The sequence below is a fragment of the Gymnoscopelus microlampas genome, assembly GCF_963454915.1.
Source record: "Gymnoscopelus microlampas genome assembly, chromosome: 12".
NCBI classification, from domain to species: domain Eukaryota; kingdom Metazoa; phylum Chordata; class Actinopteri; order Myctophiformes; family Myctophidae; genus Gymnoscopelus; species Gymnoscopelus microlampas.
In genome coordinates, this window is record NC_139949.1 from 5641271 (window position 1) to 5664918 (window position 23648).

Consider the following 23648-nt stretch of genomic DNA (forward strand, 5'->3'; position numbering starts at 1 on the left):
AATCAAACATTACACAGAGGCCGTTTCTTTAATATCTAATCAACAGAAAACTATTTGAAACGTATTGCCTGTAAATTATAGCCACAACAAATCATGTGGCTATAATTGGATTTTATGAGCTCAAAATTGGATTTTGAGTGCTCAAAATAGTAAAGTATGTGCACAATATAATAGAACATGGGCACAATATTTGTTTTGTTTTGTTTTGTTTTGTTTTGTTTTGTTTTGTTTTGTTTTGTTTTGTTTTGTTTTGTTATGTTATGTTAGGTTTGGTTTTCTCCTTTGTATGCCCACTCCGGTGCTCCGCAGGCCTGACCTGGTGGAGATAATTATCAATTTATTCTTCCTTGTATTAGATAAACCCTCTTCTTCGTAATACTATCGCCAAGGCAAGGCAAGTCTATTGTAGGGCACATTTTCACAATCCAAAGTGCATAATGCATAAAAAAGGCATTCAAAGCTAAATCAAACTTTGGTAGAAGTTTTTGTTAAGTTACTTTCCCATGATATCTTATAACTCCAAATATTGTTATGTATTCAATAGTTTAGACATTGATCATTAAAAAATATTATCCTCATTGACTTACATTGCACAGTGAAAAATCTCTACCAATGTGTCATTTTAATTCATCTTCATATAATTGGTCTTCACTAATGCTCATTATAATATTGTACCATTTTTGTCTATTTACACTGTGTCTCAGAGGAGGGCTGTGGACAGTTTATAAACCCACCTACCAGTGACATCATCGATGGGGAATCCAAGCTAATAGAAACTGCAGACTTTCTATTCCTGGAAAGTTGGCATTCTACTGTATAATGGAAGCCATTGTTCTCGCATTAATACAAATAAAACAAGAACATTTAATCTTGTTTAAAAAAAAAAAAAGCCTAACGATGATGTCACTGGTAGGCGGGTTTCTGAACTGTCCACAGCCCTCCTCTGAGACAGAGTGAGTAGAATTTGTCTTACCATGTTACAATGAGCATTAGTGAGTACCAATCATATGAAGATGGGTTAAAAATGGGTGAAGTCGTCCTTAAGAAGATGTCTATTCAAATGTATAGTATATGGTGCATTTACCTTCACAAGCAACACCAGCATCTTCACTGTGATCACAGTTGTGCTTTCCAAACCCTCGGTGTCTGCACTGTGAGAGACTGGATTCATTGCCTGAACAGCTGATATCATCCAACCAGATCTTCCCATTACCCTGTCTGAAGAATGCCTTCTTCTCTGCTGACAGAGCCTTTCCACAGCCTAACTGTCTACACACTACATCGCCATCATTCACATCCCACTCATCATCACACACTGTCCCCCAACTGCCATTGTAGTAGATCTCTACTCTGCCAGAACAGGAGTTTGAGCCGTTGACCAGCCTCACTGGATGATCAGCTGTGAGAAAAGTAAACACACAAACAAACAAACAAACACAGCAAACACAACAAACATAACAACATGTAATGTTGTGTTGTTATAGGAAGAACAGTTTAAAGGAGTAGTTCACCCAAAAAATACTTATTTTCTATCAATTACACACCCCATGAAGCATTGAATTCATGGATATCTTTTTTTGTTTTTGTCGCATTCCTAAGCCAATCATTTGATTACCGGCGGAAAGATGCTCATGTATTCGGTAGGAGACTCAAAGGAGACTCTTGGAGTCTCCCAGTCCTCAAATTATTGGCTTAGGAATGCGTTAAAAACAAAAATAAATCTCCATGAATTCTGTATGTAGGCTACAGATTGTGTTTCCACTCCTTTCTAAAGCATGTTGTCAACATTTTGTGTGGACTCGACACTCCTCCTCCTTGACATAGGACCCCTCTCCAAACTTCTCCTAGATCTGTTAAAACATATTGCCATCTTCCTCTGTCTTTTTTTTTTCTTTTTTTCAATTTACTAAAACATACAGTGAGCTATTTTTCTGGCTTGAAAAAAATAAATAAATATATATATATATATATATATATATATATATATATATATATATATATATATACGACCATGAAACAGGGCTGTGTAAAAATGAATAGAGACATAAAAGGATTGTTTCTACTAACTAACTATGTACAAATTACCAATATTGCTTTTTCACTTTCTATGAATCCATAACAATACATTCATGTATTTGCTAAGGTGGAATTAGCGAAACTATTTATATAACTATAAATATTGTTAACCGGGTGGTAGGAACACATCAGATAACTTGTCTATCACTACCCATAATGCAATGTATTGAAGTTGTCTCACCATCTGTTTGAGCAGGTCCACAGCAGATGAGGAAATGCAGCACTGTTTGGAGAGAGAGAAAGAGAGAGAGAGAGAGAGAGAGAGAGAGAGAGAGAGAGAGAGAGAGAGAGAGAGAGAGAGAGAGAGAGCGAGAGAGCAGAAGTAAATTAGACCTTTTTGTGGCGAGAACATACACCCGTCATTAAAAAACTACAATCTCACAACGCCTCACGAGCTTGTGAGCTTGTAGATTGGCTATTTTCACACTGTTTCGGCTATTTTCGACTATTTTCACACTGTTTGCCTTCTTACGTAATATTTGACAATTTGGCCGATTTGGTATTAAAAAGATCTTAAAAGTCATTATTCATAATTGCAACTTTAGAAATGTGCAGACCCTGTAAACACTTATACTGTATGTCTGTTTGTCAATAAGCTAATCAACTGGGGGGACCCCAAAATAATTTGGGGGTCCGCCTGGGGGTCCGGACCTTTTTTGGAGTTTTGGAACCACTATGACAGAATGTTCCATCCTTTAACCACACTTCATGTAACTGGAGTTCTACTGAGAGAACCTCAGGTTGACCAATGTTACAAAACTCACAACCACTCTTTTATACTTTATTCTCAGCATTCTCCAGACAAAAAACTTTAACACCTTGATTGGTAACAAAATAGGGAATTTGTTAAATACATTTAAATATGCAAAGCAAAGTGTTAGTGAAATGTTGTATCGGCTAAATAAAATGTAATAGTTAAAGTCAATTAAAATACGATTGAAACTAGAAAAAGTGCTCCTCGGAGCACAGGTCTCCGCCAGGTCAGGTACGTTATTGTGGCCTCCTGGTGGCGCTACTGTATAATAGGCCAATGTGAAAAGGGTGCCATTTCTTCTTAGGCCTTTCACGGCAATCAGACACTGCATTCATGATTTGAGGCATTTTGTTCCAAAAAATGTGTTCTGCTAAAGTAGACCTGCTGGTGGCACTATAACAGCCCAATGTGAAAAGGGTGGCATTTCTTCCTCAGCCTAGTGGGAATGTGCGTGTGCAATTTTATGGAAATCGCAAGCTGCGTTGATGATTTGAGGCAGTTTGTTCAAAACGGACCAATCATGCAAACTTTGGAAGCCAACCTTAGCCAATGAGGATGGAATATGGGAAATCGGACAGATCCGGGTTGATCACATGACTATAGAGATACTGTGCGCGGATTTGCATTGCGTTTGGTTAAAAGCTGTAGGAGTAATGGGAAAAAATGTGTTTTGCACAAATCAGCCTCCTGGTGGTGCTATGACAGGCCCATGTGAAAAATGTGGAGCAGACGTTCTGAATTGGCATCCAGGCAGTGGGTGTGCACAGTTTCACAGCGACCGGGCCAACAGTGCCGGCGATTAGCTGGTAACACACGGACACACGGACACACGGACAGGACACACGGACACACTTACACACAGGCACACGGACACACGGACGGACATGGGGCAAAACATACTCTCTCGCCATGCCTTTCGGCCTGGCGGAGACAATAAAATACTCACATGATATTATGCAGGTTGATGCAAACTTCATCTTGACAAGTGACTGAATGCAGTTTGATACAGACTCTCTGCGTCTGGCTGCAGTGTCCACTTCCTGTGTGGTGAGATGCTCAGCCTATCAACAGAAAGTAGCAAGTTCACACTTTTGTGGGCGTGCCGTGCATGATGTCCTGAATTCTAAAACCAGACTTCACACCTGCATGTCTCAGAATTGCAGAGTAGATGCATTTGTTTCCTTCTGCTGCTGTACTTTATAAAAAAAAGTATCACATACTTATTTGAGAGTCATGGCTTTTTTGGGTCGGCACTCATCAGACTCTTGACTCTAACTTTTGAGCAGTGGTGGGAAAAGTACTCACATTTTTTACTTAAGTAAAAGTATCAATACTGTAAAAAAAAAATGGAAATGCCCTGTTAAAAGTAAAACTCCGGAATTCAAAATGTACTTGAGTGAAAGTATTGGCATCAAAATGTACTTAAAGTACCAAAAGTAAAAGTACTGATTATGCAAAATGTCCCATTTCAAGTTTTCAAATGTATACAAATCTTTTGAAAATAGCAAATCTATTTTTTCCATTGCGTGTGAAAGGGCTGGCCCAGCCCAAAAGTTTTTTGTTTTTAAAAGCTTGTTAAGAGTTTGTTAAGAGTTTGCTTGAGTGGATAACAGTGAACCAGGAGGAGTTTCTAACATGTCAGCTGTCAGTGTATATAATGTGATGTTTTTGTAATTCAAGTCGCTCTGAAATTGACAAGCAAGCAGATGCCATGTCCGAATGTAAATAAACTAATTCTATGGACAAACCCACTTTTCGACTCAGGTCTGCTTTAATTTTTCAGGCCAGGATACAGGTATGTATGGCGGGCTGATAGCGGTGACACTGATCGCTGTGGCACACTTTGCCGAACAAACGCTTGCACACCCGATTTTGTGCGATTAATGTTGCGGGGGGCCCTTTGATTTGGTGTAGCCCCACGGCTCAGAGAGACCTTGATCCGGGCCTGACCACTTGCAACATTATCCCAAAACTGCACCGACCTGCAACGGGTCAATTCATACCGCTGCAACTGGTTGCAAGTTGCAACGAATTGTGTTGTGAAACATTGGTGTGGACTGGACTTAAAGCCTAAACACACAAACGCATTTTTTTTTTTTAAACTGCCTATACCAGACGAGAGGGAGAGAAACACAGCAAGTGATTGGGAGTAAGGAAAGGAGAGCTATTTAATATATGTGTAAAAGATAAGTATCTACAATATACAATGTTATAACAGGTTGAAGTGCTATGACAACGGTAAGCTATATCTACTCCTTGTCACTGTCTGTCACAGTCCAGTTTAGGGGCAGCCCCGTCTGTTGTTTATAACATATTGCTGTGGAAACGACAATCCGTGTGGCACCTGGGTGTGTGGACTGTTCAGTTGAAAACCCTATAGTTTTAGTATATTGTTGCAAGTTGCAACTACTGTACTTGTGTTGTGAATCCTTGGTGTGGACTGGGCTTTAAGGGCAGGCTCATCTGAAGGGGAAAACTAAATGACAATATTATAGCCCAGGGGTCTTCACGTTTTTTTAGGCCAAGGACCCCTTAGCTGAGAGAGAGATGAAGCAGGGACCCCCACTACATATTGTATAAAATTGTGTTGCAGATTAAACCTTTTCATAGATTTCATAGATAGCTCATAGACTAGTTTGACAGCACTGCCATGTTGGATTCATGTTAATGTGTATTTTCAAACCACTTCAACCCTTATTACTTAGTAAACTTGACCTTTCACGCTGTACTTGATCTGCTCTTTTTCCCCTCTATACCAAACCTCTTTGCCGAAAATAGGCGATCTACAAGCTCACAGCGCTTGTAGAACGCCTCAGCTTGTGAGCTTGTAGATCGAGGGACAGCAAGTGCACTTTCCGGCAGCGGATGCTGCCGCGGAGCTGCCGACGGCGGAGCAGCCGGATGCCGGCGGCGGAACGGTAGGTGCCGGGAGGCGGGGCGGTGGGGCGGCAGCAGCAGCAGCAGTGGCGGAGCGGCAGTTTCCTATGCTTAAACCTAACCCTTAACCCTAACCTCAGTAAAACTATGCCTAAACCTAACCCTAACCCTAACCTCAGTAAAATACCTAAACCTAACCCTAACCCCTAACCCAGTAATATTTTATTACAAGGATTAGTAGGCTAACAGTCCTACTGATTCCACACTGCTGCTCCACTGCCGGCAGTTGCCGCTCCTCCGCCGGAAGCTGCTGCTCCTCCGCCGGGAGCCCGCCGCTCCCCCGCCGGCAGTCATGCCGGCAGTTCCGCGGCAGTTCCATGCACTCGCTCCTTCTGTGTAGATCTGCTACTTTTGGCTGAAGTTCTCCTCAGAAAAGAGATGCTAAGGTTCAAGTGGTAAAAGTTAAAAAACATCCTATCATACAAAGTGTGATATCCTGATAATTGTAACCTGTTCTATCACTCCAGTCCGGAGGAGGGCACCAGATACTAAGTCTGGTGCCCCTGGTTAGAAGGTATTCTGACATGCGCAGTGCAGGCTGCTTCCAAGCAGCATGTGTGTTTACCCAAGCCGGTTCCTGTACACGAGAGGGGCCAACCTTACTAGGAAGAGGATGGCTGAAGGTCCTGAAGCTAAAGTGGGATGTAATTAAATACATGAAGAACGAAAAACGGACACTACAGGAAGTGATCAGTAAACATGAGGATGTCTTCAAAAACGAACTGGGCCTGTTGAGGGACATGGAAGCAACCATCCGGGTGGATGCTGAGGCCCACCCCAAATTCTATCGTCCACGTTCTGTTCCCTATGCCATGAGGGATAAAGTGGAGAAAGAACTAGACAGCCTGCAGAAGGAGGGCATAATATCACCTGTCAAGTACGCAGAATGGGTGGCTCCCATAGTCCCTGTTATGAAACCAGATGGTGCAGTCCGATTATGTGGAGATTACAAACTAACAGTCAACAGTGCCTCCACGCTGGAGCAATATCCGATTCCCAGGCTGGAGGACCTATTCAACTCACTTGAAGGAGGGAAACAGTTCTCAAAGCTTGATTTAAGCCACGCCTACCAACAAATCGTCATGGATGAGGGATCCAAGAAGTACCTAACTGTGAACACGCACAGGGGCCTGTTCACCTATAATAGGCTACCATTTGGAGTGTCATCTGCGCCTGCTATTTTCCAAAGAACGATGGAGAGCCTGCTGCAGGGCCTGCCTAACGTTGCTGTGTACTTGGATGACATTTTACTAACTGGAAAAACTGAGCTTGAACACCTAAAAACTTTGGATGAGGTGCTGCAGCGACTGGAGGAAGCCGGCCTGCGGCTCAATAGGAAGAAGTGTGTCTTTCTGAAAGATGAAGTGGAGTACTTAGGTCACAAAGTGGATGCTGAGGGCTTGCATCCCGTGGCAAGCAAGGTGGCAGCCATAGAGGAGGCTCCATCTCCAAAGACAGTGACTGAGTTGAAAGCCTATTTAGGCTTATTAAATTATTACAACAAATTCTTGCCTAATCTGGCCACGCTCCTAGCCCCCTTACACTCTCTGTTGAGAAAAGATGTGCCGTGGGCCTGGGGCAGAGAACAGTCAGGCGCTTTCCATGAGTCCAAGCAGTTGCTGAAATCGGCCAAGGTTCTGGGTCACTATACTGGGGATGCGGATTTGGTGTTGTCATGTGATGCCTCTCCATACGGGGTGGGGGCGGTGCTGTCACAGCGGACAAGTGACGGCTGTGAGAAGCCACTGGGTTTCATGTCACGCACTCTGACACCTGCAGAGAAGGGGTATTCACAGCTCGACAAAGAAGGCTTGGCCATCATTTTTGGAATCAAACGGTTCCACAAGTACGTCTACGGACGATCATTCACTATTTGCACTGACCATAAGCCGTTAATCTCACTGTTCCATGAGAAGAAGCCGGTGCCGCAGATGGGGTCGCCTAGAGTGCAGAGGTGGGCTGTTCTCTTGAGGGCATATGAATACAGGATTGTCTATAAGCCGGGGAAGGAGCATGCAAATGCGGATGCGCTGAGTAGGCTGCCGCTGCCCCATGTGGGTAAGGACGAGGACGCAGACCAGGTGCTGATGATAGAGGTGATGGATGATCCGCCGATCTCAACATCACAGGTGAAGCAGTGGACTGCAAAGGACGTAACACTCTCCCAAGTACATCAATGGTGCTTGAGAGGGTGGCCAAGAGAGGTGGACCCTTACAGCCAGAGAAGGCTAGAGTCTGGAAAGGGGGAGGAAGGCCATACTACAGCAACTACACCAAGCGCACCCTGGCATGTCACGGATGAAGGGCCTGGCACGCTCCTACGTATGGTGGCCAGGAATGGACAAGGAGATTGAACGGGTGGTGCAGACCTGCCAGCCATGCCAGGAAAGCAGAAAACCTCCGGGCCGTGCACCACTACATCCGTGGGAGTGGCCTGAGACGCCTTGGAGCAGAATTCACATTGATTATGCAGGCCCCTTCCTAGGAAAAATGTTCCTAGTCATAGTGGATGCACATTCTAAATGAATCGACGTCTATCCGACCAGTACATCGACAAGTCAAGCGACCATTGAAAAACTCAGGCAGTGCTTCAGCATTTGTGGCCTGCCACAGATGCTGGTGTCTGATAATGCGGCATGTTTCACAGGGGAGGCATGCGTTAATCCGACAGACCTTTTCTCCGACTATGTGCCATCCGCGTGCGGTTAGTGTTAGGGTGCGGGTTTGGTTCGGGTTTAGTATTGGAAACGTCGGAGCGCTGCGCTGTCGGAGGAATGCGCTGTCGGACTAACGTACTGCACCCGTTTCACAGGTGCAGAGTTCAAGGCCTTCATGAAGCAGAACGGCATACAGCATGTTACCTCTGCACCATTCCACCCAGCGTCAAATGGACTGGCCGAAAGAGCCGTGCAAACGTTCAAAGATGGCATAAAAAAGGTGAAAGGAGACACACTGGAGACTAAAGTAGCCCGATTCCTGTTTAACTACAGAATTACACCCCAGTCAACAACTGGGTTGTCGCCTGCTGAGATGCTCATGTCTCGAAGATTGCGCTCCGCACTGGATCTACTGCTGCCGGATGTGAAGAGCAAAGTCCGTCAGAGTCAGCTCAAACAGAAAGTAAGGCATGATGCACACAGCAAGCTGAGGAGTTTTGCACCAGGGGATGACGTGTTTGTCCGGAACTACAGCTACGGACCAAAGTGGATACCAGCAGTCATTGAAGAAAGCACTGGGCCAGTGTCGTATACGGCGCAGGTTGGAGGTGGGCGTTCTGTCAGGCGTCACGTTGATCAGGTCCGACAGCGCTATGCAACGACGGCCAGCGACACAACAGCCGCAGAGGAGAGTATGGAGACTGGAGGTCTGCAGGTCCCAGACCTGTCCAGGGAGGCCTCGGCGGAGGACTCTGTCGTCGCCCCTCCCATCAGTGAGAGCAGCCGTTCCTGTGGTGATTCCGGTTCAACCTCCTGCTGTGGGACCGGCCGGGGGAGCAGAGCCACCGCCGACACCGCGCTGCTCCCTGAGGGTGAGACGAGCTCCTGCTCACTTAACTGACTTTGTGTATAAATAATGAGTCCTCTCAACAAAAGAGCAAGAATACGCTCTGAGGCTCATGGGAAGTGTGGTGGTCTACCCACCTTCCCTGTGTTGGACTGAGTAACTTGAACTTGGACATTTGTGGTGCCTCGTAAAAAAAAAAGAAAAAAAAAGAGGCCGTTATTGTTGTTATTTGAGGATGTGTTTTAAGTGCCAGTTGTTTACAGTTTAGCAAATTGAAGCACTTTATTCTACTTGTTTTGGGGGTCTACTGTTGATGTGTGTGTGTTCAGCTTAAGGGGGAAGGGATGTGATATCCTGATAATTGTAACCTGTTCTATCACTCCAGTCCGGAGGAGGGCACCAGATACTAAGTCTGGTGCCCCTGGTTAGAAGGTATTCTGACATGCGCAGTGCAGGCTGCTTCCAAGCAGCATGTGTGTTTACCCAAGCCGGTTCCTGTACACGAGACTTGAAAGCTAATAAAGATACAGTGACCTGAAATACTGGAGTGATTATTCTAGATACCAGCAAAGCTACGATATCACACAAAGATCTGTTGAACCACCGGTTCATCTGTTGAACCACCGGTTTAACTCTTAGGACCCCCTAGGGGTCCCGGACCCCCTGTTGAAGACCCCTGCTATAGCCTTTGTATTGAATTAGAGCAGAGTGGACAGCAACTGGGGTTCAGTAAAATACATTAAATTCATTATAAATGATAACCACTTCTACTTAGTTGATCCCCCAGGGCTCTGTACTAGGGTCCGCTGGCATTTACAGTACCTCTACACCAAATCTATTCACCAAAAATTGCTGATCTGCAAGATCACAACGTGTTGTTTTGCAACACATTGTGAGCTTGTAGGTCAGCCTTTTTTTCACCCTACAATAGCAACGCTATAGGGTTCATGTGGTTAAAAAGTGCACTTCCTCTTGAAGCCAAGTGGGCAGCTGCTAGGGCCCTGGTTGTCTGCAATGTGTGCCCACACACGATGCACGTACACACGCCGGCAAACACATGCATGCACTCACACATGTACACATTTTAACCCAGCGATGCTTTTTAGCAACAATTATATTTTATAAAGAAAGGAGTTTAAATAATTTGTTTTTCTGTTATTTTTTCACCTCTAAATAATCCTCATTGGGTCCTATTGTTTAGTCTTACAATGCCATTGACCAGGATATTTGCATATAAATACCCCCCACAGAGCCAGGAATCATCACAACTTGAAAAATCTCTGTTGGAACAGCATCTCTTTTTTTCTCTGGAATACTCAAGTAAAGTACAAACACCTAAACTATTACTTAAGTACAGTACTTGAGTAAATGTACTGTTTATTAGTTTGGCCAAGGATATTGAGGGAGAGTTGGACTGAAGGGGTCTATCTTATTTCTATTTTTAAATCAATATGGACTAATTAAAGTGTTGGTAGTGTTATGGCCTCTGAAGCAACAGAGAGTTTTGTTTTTGTTAGTCTGGTTTGTTCATACAGGATATTGGACAATACGGTCAATCAATACATTATTTGTATTTCTCCCAATGGTCAGGGTTTCCACTGTTCTGGAATGTACTTGAAAGTATTGTGTTTTACTTGTGCTTGAGTTTACCGAAGGTCCTTGAATTTATATAGGCTACCTAAATCTCTGAATATATTCCTAAAATTGCTGCACTTTATATTAAATGGTGTATTTATATAGCGCTTTTATCCAAAGCGCTTTACATAGATTGTGCATTACATTCACCCATTCACACACCGATGGCAGAGGAAACCATGCTCACCAACCTGCTCATCCGGAGCAATTAGGGGTTCAGTGTCTTGCTCAAGGACACTTCGACACTAACTCTGGGGGAGCCCCCTGGGATCGAACTGGGAACCTTGCAGTTTTCCAGTTCACTCTACCCGGCCACTCTACCCCTGAGCCCTGTCACTGTCTGTCACAGTCCAGTTTAGGGGCAGCCCTCTCTGTTGTTTATAACATATTGCTGTGGAAACGACAATCCGTGTGGCACCTGGGTGTGTGGACTGTTCAGTTGAGAACCCTAGTTTTAGTATATTGTTGCAAGTTGCAACTACTGTAGTTAAGTTGTGAATCATTGGTGTGGACTGGGCTTTAAAGGCAGGCTCATCAGAAGGGGAAAACTAAATGACAATCGCCCAATCACGTTTTTTCAGGCCAAGGACCCCTTAGCTGAGAGAGAGATGAAGCAGGGACCCCCACTGCATATTGTATAAAATTGTGTTGCAGATATAGATAGCTCATAGACTAGTTTGACAGCACTGCCATGTTGGATTCATGTTAATGTGTATTTTCAAACCACTTCCACCCTCATTACTTAGTAAACTTGACCTTTCACTCTGTACTTGGTCTGCTCTTTTTCCCCTCTACACCAAACCTTTTTGCCGAAAATAGCCGATCTACAAGCTCACAACGCTTGTAGATCGCCTCTGAGGCGTTGTGACCTTGTAGATCTGCTCTTTTTGGCTTAAGTTCTCCTCAGAAAAGAGATGCTAAGGTTCAAGTGGTAAAAGTAGAAAAAAATCATATCACACAAAGATTTGTTTAACCACCGCTAGTAACTTTTAGGACCCCCTGTTGAAGACCCCTGGTATATCCTTTATTGAGTTAGAGCAGGGTGTGGAGCAACTGGGGTTCAGTCAAATACATTAAATTACTTATGTAGACAATAACCACTTCTACAGTTGATCCCCCAGGGCTCTGTACTAGGGTGCGCTGATATTTACCTCTACACCAAATCTATCCACCAAAAATAGCTGATCTGCAAGCTCAACATTGTGAGCTTGTACGGTTTTGTCAACGGGGGGTTTTGTGTTGCCCTCAGACTCTTTTTGGGTGCCATTTTACACCAACATTAATCTTTTATTTGTATGTATTGTATATCTGCTATTTTTGAATAGCCAACGTATACAATATGGATAAAGGGGTGAAAATGTATTAAAGGTGTAGTGAAATGAAAAATATGTTTTTCACACTTTTAGAGCATATCCGTGGTCATCATATGGGCATACCTAACAATAGATGCCAAAAAAATGGGAAAAAAAAATGTTTGTGATTTTTTACATCTAAAGTCCCTAAAAAGCCAATCTTAATTACTTCCTGTAAACGAAAACGTGCTGCGTGATGACATAATACAGCCTTCACGAATATAAATGAATCTTGATTACATGCACCTGTTTGATTCCCATAGCTGCACGTTCTTCAAACACAGCTGATTTTAATTACAGAGATACTCCGTTTTGAATCTCATTGAAGATGAGTGTATTACTCATTTTAAACTTCATCTGCACACTAAAATATGTATCTGAAAACATTATAGGTTCGAAATAAGCCAGGTAGTAGCAAACGTGCTTCACTGGCCGTCTCTCTCTCACTTGTAAACAAACACTAGCCGTGTGCCAGCACGGCTGAAGTGATTGAGATCCAACGTCCCATAGCCTGAAGGGAAGGGACCTTCTGATTGGTTTAGAGTCGTTGAGCCAACGTTTCGGGCTGAACCTTCAAAATAAAATGACCGAAAATGTCACTTCAGTGCGTCTTTAACACCTTTTGCTGGGGACCCCCTGGAACCCCCTCAAGGACCACTGGTTGAGAACCACTGATTTAAGAGAAATGCTGTAATGACAATACAGGGGCACTTATATAACTTATACATTAATTTAGATTAAAGACGCACTGAAGTGACATTTTCGGTCATTTTATTTTGAAGGTTCAGCCTGAAACGTCGGCTCAACGACTCTAAACCAATCAGAAGGTCCCATCCTTTCAGGCTATGGGACGTTGGATATCAATCACTTCAGCCGTGCGGCACACGGCTAGTGTTTGTTTACAAGTGAGAGAGAGACGGCCAGTGAAGCACGTTTGCTACTACCTGGCTTATTTCTAACCTATAATGTTTTCAGATACATATTTTAGTGTGCAGATGAAGTTTAAAATGAGTAATACACTCATCTTCAATGAGATTCAAAACGGAGTATCTCTGTAATTAAAATCAGCTGTGTTTGAAGAACGTGCAGCTATGGAAATCAAACAGGTGCATGTAATCAAGATTCATTTATTTTCATGAAGGCTGTGTTATGTCATCACGCAGCACGTTTTCGTTTACAGGAAGTAATTAAGATTGGCTTTTTAGGGACTTTAGATGTAAAAATACACAAAAATGTTTGTTTTTTTTCATTTTTTTGGGCATCTATTGGTAGGTATGCCCATATGATGACCACGGATATGCTCTAAAAGTGTGAAAAACATATTTTTCATTTCACTACACCTTTAAATAGAGTAGAGCAGGGGTCTTCAACAGGGGGTCCTCAGAGTTACTACAGGGGGTCCGCCAAATCATTGCGTGATATGTTTTTTTTCTTTTCTTTTTACATTAACCACTTGAACCCTAGCAGCCGGAAATAGCAGATCTACAAGCGTCACGCTTCATCTGCGGAAACGCGTTACCTAAAGAATTCGGTCTGAGCATGCGCAAAATGGCGGCTCCCGTGGATTATTATTGATATTTGTATCGTCTTTCTAAGACGATTTCTACGTGGATTTTATTGTTTATAAAGTAGGATAAAGTAGGACGTGGCCATGCAAAATGGTGGTGTCCCATGGATTTGCAAAATATTCGTGGTAAAAACATATTTTACCGCAAATTATTTTTATATTTTTCTCTGTTGTTGGTGACAACTCTAGTGCGTCCCATGGACGCCACGACGGTGTCATGAATGCGTCCTTTCGCAATATTGTGTGTCAGCGACGCACAATAATAGGCCTATGAGCATCTCTGTGACTGCAATGTGTGCCCGCACACACGGACGCACGTACACACGCAAGCAAACACATGCATGCACTCACGCATGTACACATTTTAACCATGTATTCATGTCCACATAAAGGAGAAACGTACAAGGACACAAATATACTGTAACTGTAAGGTTACATTCACTCATTCAATCATGGCATATGTCTTCATGATACAATGAGCATGTCACTCAGTACTCTATATATAAGTAACAGCGTCTCCGCCATATGTGGCGTCTGCCAAGTATAGCAGAGACAGCACAATACTTTGCCTGCCTTTTTGCTTCCCAAGTTGTAGAAGCCCTCCAACAACCTCACACACACACATGCACACACGCACGTGTGGTATCTTTAAAACCACAGACTTACAGGTTTTACTGCACTATTGAAGTTGCCAACAACGCCATATTGTAAAGATAGTTTGATGTTCCAGAGATGTGTAGGAATGATGGAAGAATGGATTTGAGTCATCACTCCATAGTGAGGTTTCTTGCTTCCAGTTTATTTCATCATAGTACAAACAGAGTATCAACAGCTTTCTATGGAGACCCTGAGGTCCCCACCGTCGGCCCTTCGGCCCTGACTGGCGAACACACACTAGCTTACATTTCAGTCAGTCTTTACTTGCGCCTGTGAGCAGCGCAAGTACTGTATTCAGGGTCGTCATGTCGAAAGGAGTACACAACATATACACAACGTATATTAGTTATATAGTAGTATATTAGTTATATAGTAGTATAGTAGTTATATAGTAGTAGTAAGTATATTAGTTATATAGTAGTATATTAGTTATATACTAGTATATTAGTTATATTAGTTATAGTAGTATATTAGTTATATAGTAGTATATTAGTTATATAGTAGTATATTAGTTATAGTAGTATATTAGTTATATAGTAGTATAAGTATATTAGTTATATAGTAGTATATTAGTTATATAGTAGTATATTAGTTATAGTAGTATATTAGTTATATAGTAGTATAAGTATATTAGTTATATAGTAGTATATTAGTTATATAGTAGTATATTAGTTATATAGTAGTATATTAGTTATATAGTAGTGTATTAGTTATATAGTAGTATATTAGTTATATAGTAGTATATTAGTTATATAGTAGTATAAGTATATTAGTTATATAGCAGTATATTAGTTATATAGTAGTATATTAGTTATATAGTAGTGTATTAGTTATATAGTAGTATATTAGTTATATAGTAGTATATTAGTTATATAGTAGTATATTAGTTATAGTAGTATATTAGTTATATAGTAGTATATTAGTTATATAGTAGTATATTAGTTATATACTAGTATATTAGTTATATAGTAGTATATTAGTTATATAGTAGTATATTATTTATATAGTAGTATATTAGTTATATAGTAGTATATTAGTTATATAGTAGTATATTAGTTATATAGTAGTATATTAGTTATAGTAGTATATTAGTTATATAGTAGTATATTAGTTATATAGTAGTATAAGTATATTAGTTATATAGTAGTATATTAGTTATATAGTAGTATAAGTATATTAGTTATATAGTATATTAGTTATATGCCATGGTCCTTGGCATGTCCATGTCCATGTCCTTGGCATGTCCATGTCCATGTCCTTGGCATGTCCATGTCAAATTCACATGTCCTGCCATCGCCAAGACAGTAAATTTTCAGGGGATTCCCAGGCAATAAGAGGGACAAAGAAGGGCATTTAAAATGCTGAATTATTTTGATGATCACTTCTTTTATGATGCTAATTAATCTGAGTAACTGGTCAAGGACCTCTTCAAGTCACCTTTCGCCTCATAATGAGTGTGTAGTGACAACAACTTCTTTTCAGGGGCAAAACAGTGCCTTTTTAAGGGCAGAACAGGGAGGAAAAAATGCCTTTTCAGGACAATTTAAGGGAAAGAACAATTCAGTAACTACTACAGTTCAGTAACTACTACAGATGGTCACACTGGACATCTGGGCACACGAGTTTCTAGACATCAGGGCACACCGGATAAGTGGGCATACGAACATGTGCGCACACGAGATGAATCGGCACAAGGACTGAATTTGTGGCAAACTATACCACAAAGAAATGTAAGATAAACAAGCAACAGGATATTGGACATGACAGAACAAATGACACTGATATTAACAACAATGCTCAGATACTTCTGAAATATGGACTTGGAACTATGCATAAAAGACAAAAAGCAATTGTACCCAAAATATGTAAATAGACCATCAAATTTAAGACAATTTTGTTGAACTAAATATGCATTGAGAACCAAAGTCTGACTGCCGCTATCTCCCTGGGTCGCAGAGCAATTATTCGTTTTCATAGATACAATGAGAAAAAAGAACATGAATTATATTATCGTGCACAGTTAATGTTATATTTACCATGGAGAGTTGAAGAGACAGATTTGAAAAAACACTTTTCAACTTTTGAAGAACTTTATAACAACAGCAGCAACATTATCCAGGAAAATAAAAGAAAGTATACTATAAATGCTGATGCCATAGAAGCAGCATTGAACACTTTTGAAAATAACGGACCACCAGAGGATATTTGGATGACTCTTGCACCAAATACAGAACATGAACGACTACTTGACGAAGACTGTATAACAGAAATAGAACGACCAATGGAACAACAAGACTTGGATGACAATGCACAACTTCTAATGAGAAGGCCTACACAAACAACAAACAACCTTTACACTGCTGAGATAAAGAAATTTCACCTGCTTCACCATGATTATTGTAAAATGATGAGATCTCTAAACATTGAACAAAGGGAAATGATAGACTATCATCGTAAGTGGTGTAAGAAGACAATATTAGATTTAAAGGGAGGAAAGGTACCTACTCCCTATCATATATTCCTTAGTGGTCCAGGAGGAGTAGGTAAAAGTCATTTAATTAAACTTATAGATTATGACACTAAGCGATTGCTTAGATTGGCTGGACATACTGATCCTGAAGATATTATTTGTTTATTGACAGCACCTACTGGAGTTGCTGCTTTTAACATTGGTGGAATGACAATACATTCAGCATTTTGTTTAAAACCATTAAGATTTGGATTTCATTATTTACCATTGTCAAATGAAAAACTTCCTATTTTAGAGAAACAATTCCAGAATCTACAGTTATTAATTATAGATGAAATATCCATGGTTGGTGCAGACACTTTACTGCATATATACAGACGACTTTCTGAAATTAAGAAGACAAAATCATCAGATCTTAATGAATGTAATCCATTTGGGAATATATCCGTATTAGCGGTAGGAGATCTTTTTCAGTTACCACCAGTAAGACAAAACTATATATTTCATGAGACTAGGGATACAATGGCAAACATTTGTGGAAATGGATGGGATTTATTTAAGTTATTTGAATTACATGAGATAACAAGACAGAAAAACGACAAGCCTTTTGCAGAACTGTTAAATAGAGTTAGAGAAGGTAATATAACAGATGATGATGTAAATATTTTGAAAACTCGACAGATAACTACTGACCAAATTGATGATCTGCAAGACATTCTTCATGTATATGCTATCAATAATTATGTCAATGAGCATAACTCCAAGAAACTTCATTGTTTAGATAAACACATCTTTCATATAAAGGCAAAGGATAAATGCAAAGATGATGACACAATGCTATTGAATTTGGCTTCTACATCAGGCAAATTTAGTGTTAAAGGAGGTCTAAGTAACGTATTTTCTATTGCTATTGGTGCGAAAGTTATGCTTACTGTAAACATTGATGTCACTGATGGTTTAGTAAATGGTGCTAGAGGATTTGTTGAACATATTGATTTCAATACACAACTGCAAGATGTTCATGCCATACTTGTAAAGTTTGAAGATGTTTTTGTTGGAGTAAATGCCAAATCCAGAAGTGTTTACAAAAACAATTACCCAAATGCTGTTCCTATTTTCAAATATGAATCAATACTTTATCATGGAAGGCATAAGGCTGTATCAACTAGAAGAATTCAATTTCCTTTGTCATTAGCATGGGCTTTAACAATTCATAAAGTTCAAGGTCTGACTGTAAATACAATTCTTGTATCTATGAAAGGATCACGTTTTAATACCGGACAAGCTTATGTAGCATTCAGTAGAGTGAAGAATTTGAATGACTTGTATATAACAGACTTCAACCAAGAGAAAATCAAGGTAAACATACATGTACAAAAGGAAATGAAGAAATTACGTGAAACATCCCTCAGAATATCATCTCCGACTTCATTTTCTCTACGACCATTAATACAAACCTTGAAAATTGGATTATTAAATGTTAATGGTTACTTACAACATTTAGATGACATAAGGTCAGATCACAACATACAAATGTTAGATATTATTCCTTTGACTGAAACACATTTAAAAAGTGATCATTGTTTTTCTACCATGGAATTATCAGGATTGAACTATAACATTTTGAGAAAAGATAGATTAAAAGCAAAAGGAGGTGGCTTAATGTTTTTAACTACAAAAAGTTATGAGATACACAAAGAAGAATTAATTTTGGATAATGATTGGTCTAAAACCTTAGAATATTTAAGCATTGTTTTACATTTTGGTATGAAACTTCGTATAATCCTTATTTACAGAGAATCAAAGATGAAATTAAACATTTTTAAGAACACAATGACATTAATGTTAAAAAATATATCTACAACACAAACTCTCATTCTTGGAGATTTTAATGATGACCTTTTAAAGACCAAAGACGAACATATAGACACACTTTTTTCAACTTTTAATTTTAAACAATTAGTACATTCTCCAACAACAGATCAAGGAAGTCTTTTAGATCATGTGTACTACAACAATGATCAAGAACATAATATAACTATTGAAGTCAAAGACACATATTATTCAGATCATGACTTAATTACAATAAATGTATCTACAAACCAAGAAAATGTTGTACTTGATATTAACTGAACTATTTTTTTTTGATAATTACTACATTACCATACTATACTTGAAACACTGTTTTTTTATTTTTATTTCAATATTTTTTTTTTGTACTAGCACTGCATTTTTTTTTTTATTTAAGTTTTGACTATATTTTAAAAATAACATTTGTTTGTTTAGTATCTTTATTTCCGTTTTTTTTCTCAAGGCGCAAGTTAGCAATTGACAGATTGCAGTCTTGTTTATAGCTGTGGTCACATTGAGAGGTACATGTTGGGTGTGTCAGCCCTGTAAGGTGGGACCCCCACCTCCTCTGGCTCTCCACATTTGCAACTGTAAAGAGCCAGGAAAGGAAAGGTGTCAGCCTTGATGACAAATGCCTATACGCACTGTCTCCATGCAGGTAAAACAATACCCCACACCCAGGCTGGAGCCAGCAAATGGTCTTAATGCACTCCTCTGTCTGTACTGGCCAAAGTAGACTTGTAAAGTTAAAGATGGAGTGCCATGATATTTTTCAACCCTAAAACCGCATCATAAGGTATTATTATTATGTAAGGTGTACAGAAATTGTTAAAAAAAAAAATGTTTATGTGGACACGCCTCCAGTTCATTAAGTATGCCTGGTTCTCACCTTAGCACCTCCTCCACCACCTTAGCACCACCCACCTGTCCTAGTCCCTCCTCCTCCTCATGCCCACACCTGTTGTGTTATGATAATGACGGGGAGGGTATGTTTTTTGGGGGCTCTGTGATGTCACTAAAGGGCTGTTTCTCTATTGGCACGTTTGACCCTCAAGATTTCAGCCTCCAGGAAGAAACTCCAAATAATCAGAGAAGACATAAAACACCATAAAACCACCACCGGGGGGCTTATTGAAGTTCTATCAACCTCATAGACACATGAAAAACAGAAAAAGTGCAAAAACATGGCACCAGCTCTTTAAGTAATACTAACAAATGGCTTAAAATGTGCACATTATGTTAGGAAATATACAGCACACGCACACACATACACACACGCACCCACGCACACGCGCACATGGTTATCTGTTTTGTCTGTGACACGACCTTGAGTACACTCATGGTTTTACTGTATTGAAACTCTCAGCAGCTTAACTATAATAAAACCTTGTTGTTTAAGTATTTAAGTATTCACATATAATTTCAATGAACCAAAGACCTACTAATAATAATAGTGATATACTCACAGAGGAGAACGCAGATCAAGACATGAGCCATCCTCTCCTGTGATGAACAATTCAAATAAACGTTTCTACCTCCTGTTGAAACGGAACTAATATACTGCTGTGAGAAATACAGAGAGAGAGAGAGAGAGAGAGAGAGAGAGAGAGAGAGAGAGAGAGGGAGGCTGATGTGGTGAGAGAAGTTACACTTCATGTCGTGAGATCAGCATGTTTTTATCAACTTCTTCTTTATTAAATTCAGAAGTGTTCTTATTTCCTCTTTCTTTTAAGAAAGATGAAGATAAAGATGTGATCTCATTCAGTGCAGGTATAAACGCATGTCTTATATCGCAGGGTTTAGAAGTAGAAATTATTGGGTGCTCGGATAGCGCAAGTACATGTCCACCACTGTAGAGTATAGGAGTTTGAATCCACCGCAGTGCAGCCGACTAAGCTGAGCGTTTATACCAGATTGCTAACCAGAACAAACAGAAGGTCCCACATCACTCCAGTCTTAGCCGCCTTACATTGGCTCCCCATCAATTTCAGAGTCCAGTTCAAAGTCCTGGTGCTCACTTATAGAGCTCTACGTGGTCAGGCTCCAAGTTATTTGATCGATCTGGTCCCACGCTATGTCCCAGAAAGGGCCCTAAGGTCTGTTAAAGACCCCAAACACCAACCTAAGAACCAAGGGTGACAAGGACTTTCAAGCAGTGGAATGCTCTCCCCCAAGTCCTGAGAGATGCAGCCTCGATTGACATTTTTAAAAAACAACTCAAAACGCTACTATTTGAACAGGCGTTTGTTGTCGTTACATGATTTTATTTTCCTTACCTGTGTTTGTTATCCCACCTGAGAGACATTTGTACAGCCTTTTTGTTTTGTGTTGTTGTTTTTATTGATGTTTGTAAAGCACTTTGTGAGACTCCTCTGTGAAATGTGCTATATAAATAAAATGTACTTACTTACCAACACAACTGGCCAATGGCCAAAACATTTTTTCAAATAAGTATGGCTTAACTCCCAAGTGGTGTGGACTGGGGACTTGCAAGCAAAGAAAAGAGATCAAAGGTCTTTGATGGAAAAGTATTTAAAGATTCATTTTGAGCAAGGCAACAATATGACCAACGTGTATGGACCTAAAAGGTCTTCACTAGGGTCTAACATGTTGGCTATTCAGTCACACCTAAATAGCAGCCATGGGTGATGTTCCAATCATGTCAGTTATTACGTGATCGTGTCATTTGAATATCCAAGTGGCACTAATGACCAAATAAAATAAAAAAATCACACCCAGTGTGAGTAAGCGGTACCTACTCTGTTTGATGAGTGTGTGCTGTCATTCAGATGGTACAAATCTATTTGATGTGTGGGCGCGTGTTTTTACGCATTTTAACATCTTTTACGTAGTTTTACTAATTTTAAGTATTTTTACTCATTTTAAGTATTTTTACTCAGTTTAAGTATTTTTACTCAAAAGTGTGTGTGTGTGTGTGTGTGTGTGTGTGTGTGTGTGTTGCACTCCTGTTTGTGTATAATTAGTGTAACTGGTTGCATCTTTGTGTTGCAATCAGCCGCAGCTGTTGAGGTCATGCTGAGGTCGTGCTCAAACATACACACAGACAGGGTCATGCTGAGGTCATGCTCAAACATACACGCAGACAAAGTCAAATGTAGAGCGGTTGGCACCGCTAAAAAGAAACAAGGTAACACCCATAGTGACCAACACCAATAAACATAAAAACATATTGGGAAACATGCGGAAAAAATACTCAATCAGTGAGTATATGTAGCCGATCTACAAGCTCAGAACGCCTCGCAGCGCCGAGGCGTTGTGAGCTTGTAGATCTGCTATTTTGGCTGAAGTTCTCCTCAGAAAAGAGATGCTAGGGCTCAAGTGGTTGAAGTAAAACATTATCCTATATCACACAAAGATTTGGCAAACCCCTTGGAGTAACTCTTAAGACCCCAAAGGCTATAGCAGGGGTCTTCAACAGGGGGTCCGGGACCCCTAGGGCCTAGTGGTCCCGGACCCCCTGTTGAAGACCCCTGCTATAGCCTTTGTATTGAATGAGAGCAGGCTGACATATGTAGACAATAACCACTTCTATTTAATTGATCCCCAGGGCTCCGTAGGGTCCGCTAGTATTTCCCACTACACTAAATCCATTCACCAAAAATAGCTGATCTGCAAGCTCACAATGTGTTATGTTGCAACACATTCTGAGCCTGTATGTCAGTTTTTTTTCACCCTAGAATAGCGACACTAGCATTCATGTGGTTAAAAGGGCACTTCCTCTAGAAGGCAAGTGGGCAGGTGCTAGGGCAGTGGTTGACTGTAATGTGTGCCCACACACACAGATGTTCGCACACACACACACACACACACACACACACACACACACACACACACACACACACACACACACACACACACACACACTTGCACGCACATATCACACGCATGCACTAAACTGTAAGTCAAAACTGTTGATCTATAACGTTCTTGCACACACACGCACGCACGCACGCACGCACGCACGCACGCACACACGCACGCACGCACACACACACACACACACACACACACACACACACACACACACACACACACAGAGAGGGAGGGTGATGGGGTAAGAGAGAAGTTACACTTCATGCCGTGAGATCAGCATGTTTTTTTCTTTAACTTCTTCTTTAATAAATTCAGAAGGGTTCTTATTTCCTCTTTCTTTGAAGGAAGGCTGAGATAAAGATCTCATTCAGTGCAGTTCCTTGATATAGACGTCTTATAATGCAGGGTTTAGTAGAAATTACTGGGTGCTGCTCAGGTATAACACAGGGGTAAAGTATCTCTCCACCATTGTGGAGTCTAGGAGTTTGTATCCACCGATACGCAATAGGCTCTAGGCACAGTAGCCATATTGGAAAGCAATAGGGCCTCTTCCTTACTTACCACTTATACTAATTAAGGCTCTGTTCACAATGGTTCTCAAATGATATATATTTTTTAAAGACCCCATAACTCTGAGAGTGTACAAACTCTCAGAGTGGGAGAGGGAAGCCGTGTGAGGAGGGTGATATTTGTCGCTGCACGTACTATAGGCTTGGGCGGAGCGTGTCAGCGGGGAATGTTGAGCGAGAGGAGTATGACAAAGGCTCTACTGTACGTCCTCCCGGTGGGGGATCCTCACTGGCACGTGAGCCAGCAAGGTACAACAGCAACAGAGGAACTAATTAGCATAATGACTAAACTGGGGAGAAAAAAAGAGTAAAAACTAGAAAAAGTGCCAGGTCAGGTAGGTTATTGTGGGCTCCTGGTGGTGCTATAATATGCCAATGAAAGGGTGGCATTTCTTCTTAGGCCTTGGCAATCTGACACTGCATTCATGATTTGAGGCATTTT

General features: G+C 40.8%; 2 protein-coding genes across 2 annotated transcripts in view; one reads left to right on the top strand and one right to left on the bottom strand.

The window, feature by feature from the left end:
- LOC311056921 (polypeptide N-acetylgalactosaminyltransferase 10-like) overlaps positions 1-23648 on the top strand; it is a 527855-nt gene that overhangs the window by 483538 nt on the left and 20669 nt on the right. The gene's annotated exons all lie outside the window — the stretch shown is intronic.
- The window catches only part of LOC311057145 (scavenger receptor cysteine-rich type 1 protein M130-like), a gene marked incomplete at its 3' end in the record, with an annotated part of 248967 nt that overhangs the window by 1969 nt on the left and 223350 nt on the right, over positions 1-23648 (bottom strand). Inside the window, exon 4 of the mRNA XM_084074096.1 lies at positions 1085-1399. Coding sequence (XP_083930222.1) covers positions 1085-1399 — 315 coding nt within the window. The remainder of the gene's footprint in view (positions 1-1084; positions 1400-23648) is intronic.